The sequence below is a fragment of the Equus quagga genome, chromosome 20 (assembly GCF_021613505.1).
Source record: "Equus quagga isolate Etosha38 chromosome 20, UCLA_HA_Equagga_1.0, whole genome shotgun sequence".
In the NCBI taxonomy this organism is placed as follows: Eukaryota; Metazoa; Chordata; class Mammalia; order Perissodactyla; family Equidae; genus Equus; species Equus quagga.
In genome coordinates, this window is record NC_060286.1 from 35,690,902 (window position 1) to 35,709,722 (window position 18,821).

At 50.7% G+C, this 18,821-nt stretch overlaps 1 protein-coding gene across 1 annotated transcript; it reads right to left on the bottom strand.

Annotated features, from left to right (window-relative positions):
• Nucleotides 1-6,582: 6,582 nt before the first annotated feature.
• On the bottom strand, nucleotides 6,583-18,538 carry LOC124230915 (serpin A12-like). The gene is made up of 5 exons (XM_046647450.1): nucleotides 18,325-18,538; nucleotides 11,857-12,507; nucleotides 9,866-10,136; nucleotides 8,630-8,777; nucleotides 6,583-7,076 (listed from the first exon to the last, which is right to left on the bottom strand). The coding sequence occupies exons 2-5, from the start codon at nucleotides 12,488-12,490 to the stop codon at nucleotides 6,885-6,887; spliced, it is 1,245 nt and encodes a 414-aa protein (XP_046503406.1). The 5' UTR covers nucleotides 12,491-12,507; nucleotides 18,325-18,538; the 3' UTR covers nucleotides 6,583-6,884.
• Nucleotides 18,539-18,821: the final 283 nt, after the last annotated feature.

Here is an 18,821-nt window from a genome sequence, read left to right on the forward strand (position 1 = left end):
TGGCCCGTGGGACAAAATGAAGTGGTCTAACACATGTGTAGTTGGAGTCCTAGGCAAAAAGGGAGTCGGGAGGAGCAGAAAAATTTTGAAGTAATAATGGCCAGAAATATTTGTGCAATTTCCTTGATGTAAACGATACCTAAATAAAAAAGATTAAATCCGATAAAATGAAACGAACGCAGCCCTGTCATTTCTTTCCCTACTCTGTATGATTGCACCTGATTCTCCGTCTGCCTGGACTGCCCTCCCCACCCTCCCCTCCTTTCTGTCCTGCCAGCTCCAGTTCCAAATCACCCACCCCACAGAGTCTTCCTATATCCCACAGAAAGTCTGCCCCTCCCTTTGTAAGTGCCTGGAGCAAACCACAGCAATTGACCGTCTCATGTGTCTGCCTCCCTGATTAGACAGGCTGGACCTCGTGTGACTTCCTCCAGGCAGCGACCGTGATCAGCAAGTGGTGGGCAGAGAGGGAGAAGAATGAGGGGAAGATAAAGATGGAGGAGGGAGTGGAAGGCAGCAGGAAGAACGTTGGGAAGCCCAAGGGCCAGGCTCTGTTAACTCACCCACGACCAGGAACTTTTGTAAAGGCTACCATTGGTGAAACAGGTTGGCAGCCTGAAGAAGAATGGGGTTTCCCAAGCTTGCTTAATTGTCAAGAGAACCTGTCTTCTCATTAAAAGGCAGATCCTCCCTCTACGACTTTTGCCCTTGACCCAGAAAGAAGCTCTCCAAGACCACCTCCAGCTCCGAGCCCCTCAGTTCCTGGGGCCTTAGGGCCTCCTGGGAAAGCAAAGGCATGTTTTTCCCCAAATTCATAAGACCAATCCTGCTGGAGAAGCGACAGAGCAGGAGCAGATCCCCTTGGGCCCATCCAAGGTCCCATCAAGATGGAGCTTGATCCCAAGTCCAGCCTCCTGCACGGAGCCTCTCCTGCCACGTCCAGGCATCTCTAGACTCTTCCTCTCCTGGCCACAGGATCTCTTCCCTACCTCACACATCTTTATCCTTCTGTACCATTTCTGGTTTATGGAGATCTTCATATCATTGTTTTAATCCGGCTACATCTTTATACTTTTCTTTTTTAATATATACTTTTTAAATCTCACCTATTCTTGCTGTTAACTGTGGAGCAGATTGGGTGCCTCCATATTGGACTTACAACGTCATCTTAACTAGAAGTTACCCTTCAGAAGCTTTCCAAGAGGGACCCAACACTACCCACTGTGGGCGTGCGCACCTGTCTCATGGGACGTGCTCCCCAGAGTTCCCTGCAATCTCCTTTCCTAGCCTGCCCAGTGTGGTCACCTGAGTTTTAGGAGTCTAAGCCAAAGTGAGAGTGGAGATGGGGAAGGGGCTAGATGCAGACAGGCCCCCAGGTCCTGAGGAGTTTTTTCCGACTGTTCATTTGTTTCTGGTTGGTTCTTGGCAAGGGGTCACTATTTCACCCTTGTAGGACATGTGGGCTTCCTGCTCTAGAAGGGATCTTTATCCTGGAGTGTCCCTTTCCCCCAGCCCAGTCCAGGGATCCATGATTCCTCTGTTCACATCACACCGAGAGGTAGCCCAATGTTGCCTGTGCTGGAAGGACAAGCAGCTGTCAAGGAGGCCCACCCACAGACTCCCCTCCTCACTCTGGATGCCTTTAACAGGCATCGCTAATGTGGATGGGTGCCTACCGGGTGCGAAGTAGGGTCACACGCGTTACATCATTTAATTACCCCAAATGCCCTGTGAGATGGAGCTGATGACCCCACTTCACAGAGCAGAGAAACTAAGGACTGGGTGCACTTAGGGGCCTCGCCTATGTCACAAACCATATACACGGCAGAGCTGGGTTTGAACATTAGCCTGTCAGACTTCAGGGCCTCCTGCCAAGGGCCTTAGAATGAAAGGCCACTAAAGGCAACATGGTATCTTGGGTTTGAGCCTGGAACAGACAAAAGGATATTAGTGAGAAAAACTGTTGAAATCAAAGAAAGTTCAGTTAATCGTAATGGATCATCCCATTTGTTCCCTAGCTGTGACAGATGTCTCACGGTTGTGTAAGATGTTAACTTTGGAGAAACTGGGCGAAGGGGATGCAGAAACTCTGTGCAATCTTCACAACTTTTCTGTAAATCTAAAATTATTCCAAAATTTTAAAATTTATTTAAAATTAGAAGAAGAAAGAAAGGCCAGTCGTCAGGCATTATGAATCACGCACACAGTCCAAGCTTGGGCTAAGACTCCGGGGATCAGGGAGGTGGCTTCTGTGAGCTCACAGACTAGACAACCTCAGGAGCTTTCGGCTACATCCTGCCTCCTCAGGTTCTCTTTCCTGACCCTCAAGGAAAAAGTCTCGGCTTGGTGCCTGAACATCTTTACAGCCATCTTACACCTGCCAACTCGCCTTTGTAACAAAGCAGAGCAGCCTCAGGCTGGAGGGCTGCAGCCGCCAACTGTCTTGGTCGAAGGTAACCATCAGATTGGCTTCATTGTGTGTATTTCTACAGCTAATTTCTATTTGTGGCAAGTTTTCTGGTTTTCTATATATGGTTTTGATATTAATTTTTCTACTTAAACAAATTTCTTTTTTAAAAAAAAATTCATGAATTGATTTAAAGATTTTGAGTAAATAATCATATAAAAGAGATGAGGATTCAGCCACAATCGGGAACCTGGTTCAGGAATGAATGAAACTTGGGAAACTGAGCAGAAATGGAGAGATGTTTCCCAAAGAGAAAGGGTGCCTTCGCCTTGTGTGACTCCTATTGTCACACTTGAGCACTAAAATGGTGACCCAGAAGAGTGGGAAATGCTCTCCCGGCTAGACAGACAGGAAACCAGCCTCCTGGCACCCTGCGCCAGCGTGAAAAGCCATCTGCTCGGAAGCTGCACAAAGGCATCCAGTATCACGTGAAAAGTCAAGCTGGACCACGTCAGAGGGGCCTTGGAAGCCTGGGTTTCCGACGTTGGGCGCTTCCATTCCTGGTTGGGGCTCACCCCTCTCCTATCATCAGTTAACCCAGGTGCGGGCATCTCCTGGGCCAGAAGGCTCCAGAGGCCGGTTGTTCAACAGAGACCATGGAGAGGAGAATCCCCATATCTACTGTCTCAGCACTGAGTGTCGCTGGCTCAGTGAGGCCGACCTGAGCACCACCAGCACTGTCAGCACCTCCCTCTCCCTTCCCTGCTCTGCTCAACGTTCTGAGCATGTATTACCCCTACTGCTTACTGTTGCCTCTGTCTTCCAGCCTGGAACCTCCACAAGGGCAAGGAGCTTTGTGTACTTTGTTCGCTGATGTGTTTCCAACCCCTAGAACAGTTCCTGGCACAGAGTGGACGCTCAGCAAATATTTGTTGGATGGATGGATGGGAGGACAGATGTCCCAAGGAGTCTGAGCTCTGTGGCTCTCTAGCTGTGGGACCTTGGGCAAATTACGTGATCTTGTTGAGCCTCCGATTTTCTCATCAGCAAAACGGACTGGTCACACACACTCGAGGGGTGGCGGGTCAGTGGTTCTGGGAGGCACCCATGCAGCCCCAGCTTTCGAGAGCCATTTGCTAAGTGTGGGTCACCACAAAGTCAGAACCCATTCATTCGCTCACGAGGTCAGCCAGTCCACAAACACATGGCTTGGGAAGGCTTCTTAGAAGAAGGAGTGGATCTTTCCTGGAAGGATGAGTAACACTCTGAAACGAACTGGTGGGAGTGGGAGAGAATCGGGAACGAGGAAGATATGGGGCCGGCTGGGATGGCGTGAGCAGATGGACAGAGGTGGTGAGGCAGCGGGTGTGTTCTGCAGACCCACGTGACAAGTAGGCATGGCCACATCCCAGCGGGCAGGGCTGCCAGGCTAAGGCGTGTGGCCCTCCCTCCCAGAGGAGAAGAGAGCTTAGAGCCGGCTGGCTGTGTCTGGAACATGGGTGATTGCTGTGGCAGTCTCTATTTTCAGCAAACACACACTGATCACATTCTCTGTGACACGCACTGGCCTGGGTGCTGGGGACATGGGGACACCCAGTCTGCAGCCAGAGGGACACTTAACATGAGTTTGCCTAGGTCACCCTCTAATTAAACACCTGCAATGACTCACCATCGTCCTTCAAAGACCAGCGTTCTCCCTGTGGCCCATGAGGCCCCAGTCTACCTCTGCAGTCTCACCGCCCACCTCCTCTTGCCTTGTTTCGTTGCTCTGGCAGCAATAATCTCATTTCACTTCCTCGTTCATGCCACCTCCCTACCCCAGAGCCTTTGCATATGCTGCTCCCTCTGCTGGGTCGAGTCTTCCTCTGCTCCCACCCCAACTTCTATCCTTCTTTTTCTTCCCCAGATAAAATTTCTTTCTGTAGTATGGAGTGAAAATACGGCTAGGAAATCATAGAGAAAAAATGCTTAAGATGTGGTACAGTCATTTTTAGAATAAAATTAGTTAAAAGGAAGATGAAAAAGCACGAGAGCTTACATGCAATTTTAATTTGAAAGACCAACCGTACTTAATGTATTATTAACTACACTGGGGAAAACACGCCTGTAGGCAGTTTTAGTTAATAGCTGCAGTTCAAAAACAGATGAGCTCACAGCATCCGGAGCTCTCCCCAGCTGTCACAGCTTGAAGCCTTGCTGAGCCCCCAGAGCAAGTCAGACCTTCCTGTTACGTCCTCTCGGAGCCCACCACAGCCGTCTTTCCTCGTGGTTCCTGGAGCTTTATAAACTCACATGTGTGGTTACTTGATTCGTGGCTGTTTCTCCCACTGGATATTAACTCCGTGAAGGCGGGGCCAGGCCTTTTGTATCAGCAACTAGTCCGGAGACCACTGCCCCATGAGTCACTGTTTAACACAGGATTGATTGCAGCCCACAGGGGGCTGGAGAGAAAATTCAGACCCAGGAGCCACCACAATGCATGGAACTGAGTGCTTTATTGAAGGGCTGCTTGGAAAATGCTGGAAAGGCAGAGAAAATTTCATGAAGAGGTCATAATGGACTGGGTGTTGAAGGATGAGTAGGAGCTCATTAGGCAGGAGCGCATTCCCGGTAGAGGGGACGGCAAAGGCAAGTCCTTGGAGCACAGCTTTTAAGCAACAGCTCATTGGGTCATCTCAGAGGCCCCAGCAAGGGTGGAGGAAGACCACAGCAGTGGCTCTCTGGCGAATGCCTACTACGTGCCAGGCATAGCTAGTGTGCAACCTTGGGGAATCCTCACAGCTCCCCAGCCCTGTGAGGTAGATATTAGCCCCTTTCAGCAAGTCAGGGAGGGGCTGAGGCTCAGAGGGGTTAAGCAACATGCCAAGTCACCCAACTAAGTGGCTTAGCTGGCTGTCCCGTGTCCCCAGTGGCCTATGTTGCAGACCTGAGTCGACCTCTGAGGAATTCTGTGTTCGCCTGGCGTCTCCCCACCCCCAACCCCTCAGGCTGGTGCGGGAAACGTGGATGGTCGGCAGACGCTCTGTGGGACTCCCAGCCTTCTGCCCCAGATCTGTGTCCCTGGTGCAGGCTCTCAACCTTCCTCCTTTCCCACCCTCTCAAAGGGGCTCCCCCTTCTTAGCACTTCCCAGTAACCAGCCCCATCCATACCGGGTCTCCAGGCCCTGCGGGGGCGCAGCACGGAGGACGGAGGAGGCGCTCCCTGGATGCCCAAACATCGAAGAGACCCCGGCAGCTCTCTTGCCTTGGAGAGGAGCTGAGGGATGACGAGCTGGGCCCCTGGGTCCGCGTGGAACTCCTGCCTTCCCGCCCCAAACCAGAAGACGTGGACGTTCGCGGCCTGTGGCTAACCACGAGGCCTCAGGGAAGTCGCTTCCCCTCTCTGAACCTGTTTTTACATCTGTCCTATGGACGTCCATTCTGCTGCCTGCAGGGTAGTGACCAGAACACAAAAGGCACTGTGAACTGCCAGGCACACCCAGGGGACAACAGTTGTGCCGGCTCAGGCATCTGAGCGCCACGACAAGCAGGACCCCCTCGTCCCCAAACACCAGCGCATTGGGCGTTGGCTGTAGGGCACGAATCAGCTGGGGAGAATGAGAGCCCGTGAGCACTTGGTGCCCCCTGGTGGTCATGGGCAGACCCTGCAAGGCCGTGATTTATGGGGTCAGAGCGTGGACCCCACTCACTCTTCAGCTGAGTTTGCTAACAGGTTCAAATCCCAGGCTCTAATTTTTGTGCTCTGGAATCAGGCGAACAAAACAAATTCAGCTGGCATCCAACCCCAGCTGCCGCTGCTCCAGGTTGCATCCTTCTCCTGCTGGACCAGCCCCACCCCTGTTTTGCCATCTTCCTGGGTGCCCGCTGAGCCCAGAGCTCCCCTGTGCCCTCTGGGGGAGAAAACTTCATAGCTCACGTGCCAAAGAGCCAAGGCCAAGGGCTTACCAAGGGGAACTAACTTTCCTCAAACAGTGTGCTAGTTTCCTCTGAGCCCCAGAGCCGAGTATCATTGTCCTCATTTCAGAAATACAGAAATAGAGGCTCCGAGAAGGTATGTGGCTTTCCCAAAGACACTTCGTCACTAAGATTTGAACCCAGGTGTGCCTCACTCTGAAGCCCAGGTGCTCGCCCTGGGTCACAGCATCCCCAAATTATCCACCAACAGCCAGCAGACCTTGGGGGGCAGGTTGTTGTTTATTAAATCACCAAACCCCTCTGCCCACCAGGGGGCGAGATCTCGCCCAGTGGGTGAGGGTGGCACATCTGATCTGACATTTGAATGGGTGGGGAGGGGGCTAAGGGAGGAAACAGCCCACAGAAGCCCCCAGAGCCAGTGCTGCCTGTTTGGACGGTGGTCTTGGGAGCTCATGAGGATGCGGGACTAGATTAGAACATCCCTGTGGCCTCAGTCCCAGTGAGATGAAACGTTTTCAGCTCCAGGCCACGGTTGGGGTCTGCAGCAAGTCCGAATTCCCCCTTATTTCCCAGTAGGATTGTCGATCTTCCCCAAGAAGAGCACTGAATTTGTGACCTTCTCTACAATGATCAGCAGAAAGGGTCTGTTGAGCTTGACGACGAACGGCGTCTCCATGGGCAGCGTCTGTGCTCCGGAGCCCGCAGCCCCCTCTGCACCCTTCTCATCCATCTTCAGCTTAGCCTTGTGCACCGCCTGCAGGAACGGGGAGCGAGGTCAGTGCTTGCCAAGACACTCGGAGGCCATGGGTGGGCCAAGGCAGTGAGAGGCTCAGAGAGGGAGAGGCCTCAGCTAAAGTCGCCCAGCACAGCAGTAACTTGGCTGGTGCCAGCTGCCCCGGGGCTCCTGGCTCCTCTGCTGTCATGGCTGAAGGACGCTGGACAAGCAGATGCAGCGTTAAGGAATATATGGTGCATGGGGAGCATCAGCTACCAGGTGTGGGGGCAGGTGGAGTGGAGTTTCCTGTTCTTCCTGTGACTTACAGGAAGTGCCAACAGTCATAATGGCAGAAAGGGTCTGTTGAACTTTAGGTAGATGGAAGGGAGATGGGGCATCCTTGACCCAGAGCCTTCCACGCCCCCCACCCCCAGCCCACACACACTCTTTTCATCCACCTGGTGGATGGTTAAGAGGGAGCCAGATTCTCAGTTGGCTATTGAAGGTAACTCGGACCCCAATCCACCCCAGTGCCGTCAGCAGGCCGCTAGCCGATGTTTACATACAGAATTGCAGCCATGAGCACACCTAAGTGTGGAAAAGAAACGAGCCATTGAGCTTGATACATAGAGGCCTACGGGAAAGGGGCAGCTGGCACTGAGTGTTTATGGGAAGTCCATGGCATGAAAACTTAAAAGTGAGAAAATTCTATTAACTGCCCTTCTTCCGCTTGCCAACTGGGAAAATGAATCTGAGTCAGTGCCCACTGATTCAGAACGGTCAGCTCAGCTGGCGACCAGATCCCTCCCAGACTGGCTAGAATTGCCCCCTCTGCGCCAGCTGGTCCCCACTGCCCGCTGCTCCTGCTTTCCCCCTCCAGTCTTCCTTCCATGATGCTGCCCCCACACCTGGCTCTGCTTGTTGAAATCTTTCCCCCCTCAATGCCCTTTTCACCTAAAGCAGGGTAGCCAGATAAAACACGGGACATCTAGTTAAATTTAAACTTCCGATAAATGATGAATTTTTTAGTGTAAGTATATCCTATGAAATGTTTAGGATGTACTTATACTAAAAAAAAAGTGTTCATCACTTACCCGAAATTTGAGTTTAACTGGGTGTCCCACATTCCATCTGCTAAATCTGGGGACCCTACCCCATGTGTCGTCTCTCCTTGCCCCCCCAACAGGCAGGTGCTCAGCCTTGCTGGAGACTCTGGGGTCCCCAGCTTGCTGGTGAAGAGCATGTTTACAGCTTACTCCTAACAAGCCTGGAAGCCTTTGAGAGGCAGTCCAGGCAGACCAAGACCAGTTCCAGGCCTTGATCACTTGTTTGTTACTTTGAATCGACTTCCAAAACAGCCCCAGGAGATGGATATTTCCAATTTTAAAGACCGGGAAGGTGAGGCTTGGGGAAGTTATGTGATTGGCCCAGGGTCACATGACTGGTTAGGGACAGAGCTGGATTTGAGCCCAGCCTGACTGGTGAGTGAAATCCTGGCTTGTACAGCCGCTGTGACAGCAGCTCTGGCCCGGGGCCTTGTGAAGGCTCCCTGGGCTGGGGAGGCGGGCAGCGTCCAGGCCAGGCAGGCTTACCTCGCCCACTTTCAGGCTGCGATGAGGGGAGATCCTGGTGAGATCACCGTGCTCCTCAAAGATTTTGGTGATCCCCAGGTGGGAGAGAGTCTTCTTCAGGTCGTAGGTACCGGTGATGGAAAACCTGGGCAAGGACACATCTGTAACCCTGGGGAGATGAAATTGACAAAGGTGAGCAACAGGGTCCTACCATTTTCCGGGCAGGGCCCAGGATGGATGGTGAATGAGGCATTTGTCCTGCCAGCCCCAGAGGTCTCAGGCCTTCTCCCTGTCCACAGAACGAGGAGGGGCTTCTTAACCCTGGGAGCCTGGTCTCAGGACACCCATGCTCTCTGACCTATGTCCCTACTTCCTATCGAACCTGCCCCAGACCCTTGTCTACAGAAGGGTCCTCAAGTCCCCAGTCTCTCAGGGCCCCTTCAGCTACATGGAGGATCTCTCTGCTGATGGCTCAGCCACGCCCAACCCTTGAGGCAGTCCTGACCCCAGCAGGGCTCTGAGATCTGAAGCCAGCAGAGCTGAGTTCAAATCCACTCTGCCTCTCATGAGCTCTAACTTGGAGCCAATGATCTTACTTCTCTAAGCCACTCATAGGAAAATGATGATGATAATCATGGCACACATTGGGAGGCTGGCTTGAGTCGTGCCAGAGTGGGAAGGCAGAAAAGCTGGGGCCCATGCTGGAAGGTGGATACACATCCCAATAAACATGTAAAAGTACCATGGCTCCAGGCTGAGAATGGACCAGTTATTAGTATAACTTACTTGGGACACACTTCACTGGGTTAGTTATGACAGCACAATTGAAAACATCATTCTACGTACAAAAAACAACAGCTTCCTTTGCCACCCTAAGTTTTTGTCCCTGCACTTTCCCTCTGCCTGGAATCCCATCGTGCCTCTCCCTTCCCTACAGGCCACTATTCAGCCTTGAAGACTAAGCTCAAATGCCATCTGCTCTGTGAAGCCCTCTCTGACCATGACCGTCCACCAAATTTTTGCTCCAATCACTGCACTCTCACAATTTTTATGCATCTTCCTCTAAGAGCAAGTGTTTCACTATATTCCTATGATTTTTTTTCCTGTCTACTTCCTACCAAAATATAAGTTAATTATGGAGGCCAGAATAGGGCTTGGCCATGGGGTAAGAGGTCAATAAATTGGGGATGGAAATAATGAGAATGGAGGGACAAGAGGAAGAAGGAAGAAGCTGCATGCGCCGGGCACCCTCTTTACCTTTGTGTGATTAATCTTTTCCATCTGGCAAAAGTGTCTGTCCTCAAGGCTTCCTCCACCTGCTTCATTTTGCCCTCATCAGGAAGAATGAAGGTGGCAGTGATGTTGCCCTGGTAGGGCGTTTCCAGGACGGTGCAGGAGAGCTGGTCGTCATGGCCCACCGCATACATGCCCCCACGGAACATCATAGGCACCCTCACTGGCTTGTTTCCATCCAGAATGAAATCTTCCTCTTTAGTTGCTTTTGGATCAAATTCATGTTCCCACCTGGCTTAAGTTGGAAGAAGGACAAAGTGACATGAGCATCCTGTGGGAGAAGAGGTGAGCAGATCCAGCTAACCATTGTTCTCTGTTCACACAGACTCAAGGAAGGCGTGTGGGTATTCTAAGATATCAGGGCAGGGCCCCAGGAATTCTTGCCCTCATGCCATGCCCTGAAGACTTCTGGTGAGATAGGATGGGGCCCGATTATCAGTTCCCAAAGAAGCCAAGACCAGGGCTGCTGAGCTGAGAGGGGACCTGTAGACTATCCCAAACCCAGGTGCTCCTGAGGCCGAGAAGCCTGTGGACTGTGTCCCAGCAGAGGGGACTGGATTATACTTAGTGGGGGCTCTTTGGGTCTGATGTGAGTGAGAATGCTCAACTCTAGTCTGTCAGCCCTGGAGGGGCTGCTCTCAGGTGGCACTAAGAAAACATGTGGAACAGGCTGCCCTCGGGAGCCTGCTGAAGAGCAGTGAACACTCAGAGCTGGGCCTTTAGACCCTTCCTTTCTGACCCTGACGACTCTTTCACACTATTGGGCACAAACTCAGACCTCAGTCTTCTCACACTCGCTACCCTCAGAGTCCCCAGCATAGGGCCTTGAGGGCCAAGCCCCTGAATTCAAATTCTGGCTTCACTGTTCCAAAAGGATGACCTTGGACAAGTGTCTCTACCTCTCTGGGCTTCAGCATCCTTATCTGCAGAATAAGCATGTTGATGGGTACCTCATAGGTACTGCTGTGAGACTGACTAAGAAAAGGCAACACACCTCAGTGACTGTGTATAGTGAGTGTTGAGTGGATACTAGTCATCATCAGCATCATTGTTGCTGTGCTCTGTTGTAATCTAGAGGGTGTGGGGATTTGGAGAAATTCTAGATCCTCCTTTTTCCCTCTGCCTAAGGCAGACTGAGATTTCGGTCTATAATTATTATTCCTTTTTTCCTCTATAGCCATCAATCTCCCATGGATTTGGCAAGAGCTGAACTTCCATATTTAGGACTGTGTAGCTGACAGCCCAGCAGTGGTCTTGCCTAGCTGGAGGGCTTTTGGCCTCTGATTCTCACCTATGTTGGCCAACCTTTGTGTGTGCACGTGGTGTGTGAGTGGATGTGTGGGCATGGGGGTACGGATGAAGCTTGGATTTGGGGAAATTCTTCCATCTTCTTTTCGGTCTCTCACGCTCAGATTTGGGGAGTCTGCAAAATGTGGTGAGAGACCAAGGCACCTACCAAAGTAATCATCATCACTATCATCAACACCATCGCCATCCTGGGTGTCTACTTGGCATGATGGAAAGCACACAAGCCCTTGGGTCAAGAGAAGTGGGTTCTAGTCCTGACTTTCACTGATTGGGCTTGTAAATCTGAGTAAGTCAGTTAATCTCTCTCTGAATTTCACTTTCCTCATGTAAGAAATGGGGAATAGAATGTCACTCCATCTCTACAACCAATGTTGTGTTAGGATAATCAGCAATAATGCAAATGCACAAATGGAGAATAATTTAGACTTCACAAAATTCATTCTTTGTACATTTTCACTCTGAATCTCAATAACCACCTTATGAGTTAAGTATCCAGGTACCCATTTCGCAGATAGGAAAAGTGGGGTTCGAGAGACTAATTACATATGAATTCAAGGTCACAGAGCAAGCAAGTGGCCAACCCAGGTTTTTAATCCAAGTCTGCTGGTCATCCTATCCTTTCCACACCAACATGCTCCAAGCCTTACCTCGAAAGAAAATACAATTTATAAGAAGCATCACTGTGCCAGGGTCTATATTCTTGATCAGGTTGTTGATTTTCCCCTGGGTTTTCTGACTGACATAGTCATTGATCTGCTTCTGAGTATTTTCCATGTTCTGGAAGTTGGTGGGGACAGTATCTGTATCGTACAGGTTCTTGACATTTGTCAGAAACTTCTCTGCTGGCCGCAACCTCTGGTCGATAAACAAGGCATTCTGGAGGCTCAGCTCACGATCCTGGTCCCTCTGGCTCAGGCTTTGGATGAGGAAATGAAAGGCCTCATGAAGGTCTTTCTCCAGCATATTCCTGAAGTTGAAGCCGTCTTTGATCTCATCCAGGGTGGAGTCCTGGGCCCCCAGAGACAGCATGGAGAAAGCTATGGAGATGCTCAAGGGGGATATGAAGATGTTTGTGCTGGGGCTGCTGGAGGCCAGCTTCTTGTAAAGCTTGAAGCCGAATTCTGTGTTCCGCCTTGCGAGCTCCTGGACCGCCCTACTTCCCTTCCACGCTCGGGCCTGCCACCCAGCTCCGTGATTCTTTGGAGAGAAGTTAGGCTTCAGGAGACCTTCCACAGTAAGGAGGCCAGCCAGAAGCAGGCCCAGGCCCAGAGCAGGGTTCATTTTCCTTGGAGATTGTCCTGTTGAGTAGTAGACATGAGGTTAGCAGAAGAACGAACAAAAGAACCCATTGACCACCCTATCTTATCCACAAGGAAGACCTGATGAAAGAAATGATGCAGTGACCAGCGTGTGCTGTGCATAGCGGTTTATAAGTGCTTTGACGTCCATCACGGCTTTTAATCTTTACAATCACCCCAGAGACTAGAAATGATTGTCCCCATTGCATAAACGACAGCCCAGAGCATAGAAGACAGCTCTTGTTTGTGTACCCCTCTCCTCTGTCTTAGAGTAACAGTATCTCAATTTGTTTGAGGAACTGCTTCCTCCACTCTGTTGGATCACAATAAGAATACCCTACAGTGTGGGCAGGTGACCTGGGCTAGGCAATCATTATAGTCCGTTCCCCTGTAACACTGGTTAAGGAATGAGAGTGTGGCCAAAATCAGATTAATCAATGTCTTTCCCTAAGAATGCAAAGCCCTTTTAACTCTGGGGTGACTGGCTTAGTGATACAGCTCTGGAGCTGAATGTGGCCATGACTTCCACATATAGAAGGACAGAACGGAAATAGAGATGGAAAGAGAGAAATAGGGAGACATGCTTGGCGACATCTTTGGAATCCCTGGATCAAACTTTACCTGAAGCCCAGATACCTCTATTTTATCAAGTTATAAGAACCAATAAGTTTTCCTTTTAGGGTTGGCTGGTTTGAGTTGGACTTTTTTTCCTTACAACTAGAAGAATTCTGACTTATTTGCAGAAATAAAGTCTAAGATCCCATGGTCTGTAAGTGGTGGATACCTACCCCAGGAGAACCCAGATCTCTGGGAAACCTGCTTCCCTACACATTTCCCAGGGAAGAGAAGAGGGTGGTGTCATGAAGAAGAAAAGCCAAGTCTGCCTGGCTCCAGGGCTGCTGCTCATTTACCCAGCTCTCAGCTTTGACATCTCCCAACAAGACTTGAGCTTTGGGAGGACAAAAGCTTCATTTTCTGATTTCCCTTAACATCCAGTCCTAATGTTGCAGAGCTGCCAAAAGTATGGTAATCCAAAGAGCTCGTTGATTTCTCTAGTTGGATATGCTTCTGTTGATGATTTTTATGCTAATTTATATGTCAAATGAGGGCAGGTTTCTTTGCTTGGTCCTCTGTTATCGCTTACTATGTACTTTCCTATAACTGACATCTTTATTTGTCTGCAATCCCTGGGAAATAGTGTGACCTTCAACGATAAAGGCTGTTCGTGGTTCTCTTGGATTGAGTTCCTGAGCAGCAGAGCCTGAGACAAGGATTCAGGCGTATATTGTGTGCTTTTAGGAGGAGCCCCTTGGGAAGTAATGGAAGCAGGGCAGGAGGGGGAAGGAACTGAGCAAGGATGTGGCTCCACGTAATATCTAGCCTTGGCCCCATCCAGAGGGGAGGGCCCTGAAGCATGAGCCACATGACAGCATTAACCCTGCGAGACGAAGGGGCTGGACTTACGCACCGAATCAGTCAGTCGGTGGCTGTGATCTGCCTCCAGGATGCAGGGCGTGGGGTACAACTTCCTGGGTCAATTAGCTCCTGCCAGCCAAAGACAGTTTTCTGGAGAGGGGCGGGCAGCTGTGAGCTGCTGGTAACCAACCCTCACAGCACCCCTAGCCTAGCAGAACTGGGTTCAGCACCAACGGGGTCCATTGCAGCTCGATGCCTATGCCTGGCACGGAGTAGGCTCTTTCTAGTTGACTGAACGAGAAGATGAATGAACGTCAGCACGGGGCTTCCACCGAGGAGTGCCCCAAATGCCCAAGTTCTTCATGGCCCCAAACCCTCTATGCCGGGCACCGTGGATACAGCCTTCATCATAGTAGACACGCTCTTCAAAGAGCTTGTGGTCCAGTGATTGGAAATTCTAGTGGATTCTACCCACTGCTTCCCATGCTCCCCTTCCATCTTTAACAGAACTTCGTTTTCTTTCCAAGTGTCTCCCCTTCCCCCAGGCAGCCCATATGCCTCAGGGACAAGGGCCCATCCCCAGCTCCAAGGAGGGTCCTGGTTGGGAAAGGGTGACCTCAAGTTCCCTGCTAGTGATTGGTTCAGGATCCCGGCCTGATCCCATCAGTGCACAGCGAGGTTCTGCCCTGGTAGTCATTCAGGGAGGGGCACACGGCTTAAGGGATCCAATGAGGGTGAATTTCGGGGCTCTGTTGGAATGTTGGGGTGCCGCCCTCTGGCTTCCTCTGGATGTCCTGGGCAGGAAAGTATAGATGCCAGAGACTACCACAGCCACTTGCCCCATGAGGGAAGTGACTGAAGGACAAAGCCAGAATGCAAAGAGGGTGCATGGAAGGGCTTTGCAGAGAAAGTGGAGCTGGGGCCACGGATCAGGCTAAGCGGAGCGCGCTCTGCCTCTAGACTCCCAGACATGCTGGTGTGAGTTACGTGGTCAGCTACTCAAAGCCGGAAGCATCCTAACAAATACAAGTGTATATTGGAACAAACAAAAAAGCCAGGACAACCAAACAGTGAGGGGTCCTGGCTCTGATCTCACTCCTTATAGCTGTGTGATGCTGTGGAAAGGACTTCCCCTCTCTGAGCCTAGGTGATATCTAAGCATCTTCCACTCCTAATGATCTAATGTTTGGTAAAAATTAAAAATAGCTAGTAATGAACAAGGGCTCTAGGGGCTGTCTGAAAATAGATTATAGAAGAGAAGATTAGTAAAATCCCAGAGAATGTGTCAGATAAAAGAAAGAGAATAGAATATGGAAAAGATGCCATGTCTCTGGTTAAAGGGCTGGACTGTGTGCCAAGCACGCCTGGATTAAAGATAGAGGCTTCCTATATTCAGACTGGATTGCCGCCCATGTGCGTGCTCTTGCCCAAGGCCCAGGAGTGGAGACGCTGAGACCCATCCGTCAAGGAGCCCAGAGAACATTCTCAGCAGCAGGTTTAGCAGCCGGGTGAGATGCAGGGCTGTTGAGAAGCCTGCCAGCAGCATGCCTGAGTCAGGGCGGGGCAGGGCCAGAACCCGGAGCAGGGAAGGGGAACTCCTGGAAGCACCATCCCAGACACATTTTCTGGCACAGACGGCTCCACACATAGTTTCACAGCAACTGGTCCATCAGGGACCCCTGAAAGCTTCTTCTTCTTCACCAAGTTTCAGGAACAAAAACTGATTATGGAATTAGAAGTCATGGTCTTGATCTTCTCCTGCTTATGGTTCTTATGGGAAACCTCCTTACCCTTCAGAGCCTCAGTATCTTTGTCTGTTAAATGGGGGGGGGGGGGGGCCGGGGGAATACTGTGAGCTCCTTCCCACTAGATGCTGCCACTCAGCTCACTGCCCCATCCCTTGGGACCCAGCCCACACCTGCCAGGTCTCAGGTCCCCACCTCCATAAGCTTGCGTCACTGTGGTCCCCACGGGCCTCCTGCCCAGGCCCACAGAGTACCGACAGCTGGCCTTTCTCCCGCAGACAGCCCACACCAGCCCCATTTCTGGGCCTTTCCATGTGTCATCACAGTCCCTACACTGAGCCAACCTTGTCAGATGGGAACCAGTCCCAGATGGCTGAGTAAGGTGATTTTTTTATTCCATCAATTAAAATAGCTGACTGACTGGTTATTTCCCAATAAATTGATAGATTGCCCAAGCTGAGCAATGCTTTGTCGGTTTCTATTTTGGAGTGTGTGCGTATGCACGTGTGTGTGTGTGTGTGTCTGGTTATCACTTTAAATAAAATAAGTAAACAAAACAAAGAAAAAAACCAAGATAGAAACCAAACCGTTGAGGGGACACCCGGGCAGATGAAGCTATAACCAGGACTTCCCTTCTTCTCTGACTATCCAGGTCCCACATTCTCCATTAACTTGGGAAAATAATTTCCTTCTCTTACGAATAGATAAAATAGCATGGCACTGACCCAGGAGTCATTCAGCCTGAAGACAGAGCCAGACCAGGTCCACAGCAGGGATAAACCGGGAGCCCTCTGGACAAGCAGCTCAGAACCTTAGGTCTACACAGGGCTGGGCTACCCATGGAGGGCTCCCAGGAGGGGCAGCCCACACCCGCTTTCTCTGCCCACACCATCCTGATAAGCTTAGTAATTGGAATTAGTCAATCAAAGCCAGTCAGGGGTGGGGACAGTGAGATGTGACAGCACCTTCAATAATAGTAATATTGGTAATTTTACAAAGTACTTTCACACAAGTTATCGCCAGTGGTTTGGGAAAACAGTACAATATAAGCACACACAGGATACGAAGGAACTCACCGCAGGGAGGTTTAGAACGACTGACTTCACCGGGAAGAGACCTTCCCCAACCCTCTCATGATGGTTTCTATCCTCTCTCTCTTTTCCCTGTGAGGAAACCGGCAAGGAGGAGTTTGTGTGGTGTCCACCCACAGGCCAATGAGACTAAAAGTCTAGGAGGCTTTGGATGAGTTCCCCTCGTCCCCAACGACCCGAGCCCTAATGAGTGAGTGTCATCCAGCCAGAGTGCCCCCCTCAATGAGCGGCCTCTTCCCGCACAGGCTGGACACTGGCGTCCTGCCCTGCCCCAAGGAGCCCCAGGCCCTCTGAGACCGCAGCTTTCCTCCAGTCTTTTCTGGAGTTCCCCATTGAGTGCACAGTACTTGGATAAACTCAGTACCCTCCTTTGGGCCGAGGGTCTAAGGGATCCTTCCTAATGATGTGCTCGAGCGTCCCAAAAGGCCAGCGCCAAAGCCCTGGACTTGAGGAGACGTCCAGGCACGCTCTGTGGTCCACCCACCTTAAGGGATTGGTACTGTGTTAAGAGGAGATCAATCCAGACATATTTGAAGTTCAGTTCTCATTTTGTAAAGCAAGTTTAGAACATAAGTGGTAGGAAGACGTAACCCCTTTTCCCTGTTGGAAGTGAGAGAAGATCCACAAAAGAAATCTAACGATCATTGCAAAAGACTTCATCCTTCTTCTGGGAAACAAAGAGGATGCAACACTCCAAATTGTCCCTGGAGATTTCTGCCTTCATTCTCTTAAGAACTCCTTCAAGCCCTCACTGGTGCCAGGCGCTGGGGCATCAGAGCAACACCCAGGGAAGGGTCTGAGCCAATGCCACTGACTGACCCCCAGCCTCCTTGGAACCACACGTGGAGCTCTCACCCCTGAGAGGCAAAGCTCCCCGCCTTGCAGCCCTGTGGACTTCTCCAAACCCTCAAGAACTCTCCAGCTCTCTGCCTGACCTGTTCCTCCTGCCTTCATTCTAGGATGAGGGAATACACGAGTTGGAAAGACCAAACGACCATCAACTTTGATGCCACTTGTGCTATAAAGGGGAAACCAAGGCCCGGAGTGGAGCAAGGAGCCAACCAAGGTTACAATGTGCGTTTTTTGGGGATCAGAGAGGAAATCCAATCCATTAAGGCAATTCTTCAAAAATGCATTAAATAGGCTGCTTGGCCTTTCTCCATGGAATAGTGAACTAAAGGATACAGCCTCTGTCCTGGGGGAGAGAGGAAGATACACAAATAGCTCACAGAGAAGGCTGACCTCGGCCAGAGCCACAGGGCAGGGTAACCTGAGTTGGAATGGCCCCCTTGTCGCCCCAGACAACCCCCATTCCCACACCCACCAAAGTTTTTCTTCTAGAAAAGCGCTGGAGGTGGACATCCAAGAAAATGAATCAGGGTCTGTCCAAAGATGCCCAGTGCACTCTTCTAGAGAGAGGTTTCCCAGATTTGGGGCTCCTCCAGAACTTTCTTCAACACATCCAGCCTGGGACTGACTGTACTGTGTCCTCTGGCAATCTGAAGACACCCTTCCGTGCAATGAGTAAGCCCTCGACCTTTTCAAAGGGAAGATGCAGTACTCACAGCGCATTCAGAAGAATTCCCCGGAGCCAGCCAAACGGATGTGCTTTTCTTGCTTTATTATTTATACTTCCATGGCCTCTTGGAAAAGTAGACTGAAGGCCAATAAAATTAACTGACCCAAGTGGGGCAGATGAAAGATGCTGCGGGAGCAATGGCCACGCCACTTCCTCAGGGGCTTCTCTTCATCCCCGGAGGCAGCAGCGTGATATTTAGACCACACCTGCTGGGCTGTGGCTTCGCTAATAAAGTCCATTCATATCTTTTGCAACTACTGTGTTTCCCAATCTTTGTGGGTCTGGAAGCTGGAGCATTCACCAGGTAGATCAGCCTATCGTCCTGATGTTAAACGTCCAACCCAAATATCGCCATGGTCGTCAGTGGGAAGCAGTTGATCGCTGGGTTTCTTGGGATCATTCTCGTTACCCCTCATTTGTTTTCTTTCGCTATTTTCCAAGTTCTTTACAGTTTCTATTCCCTTAGCTCACGTGGCGTCGTTT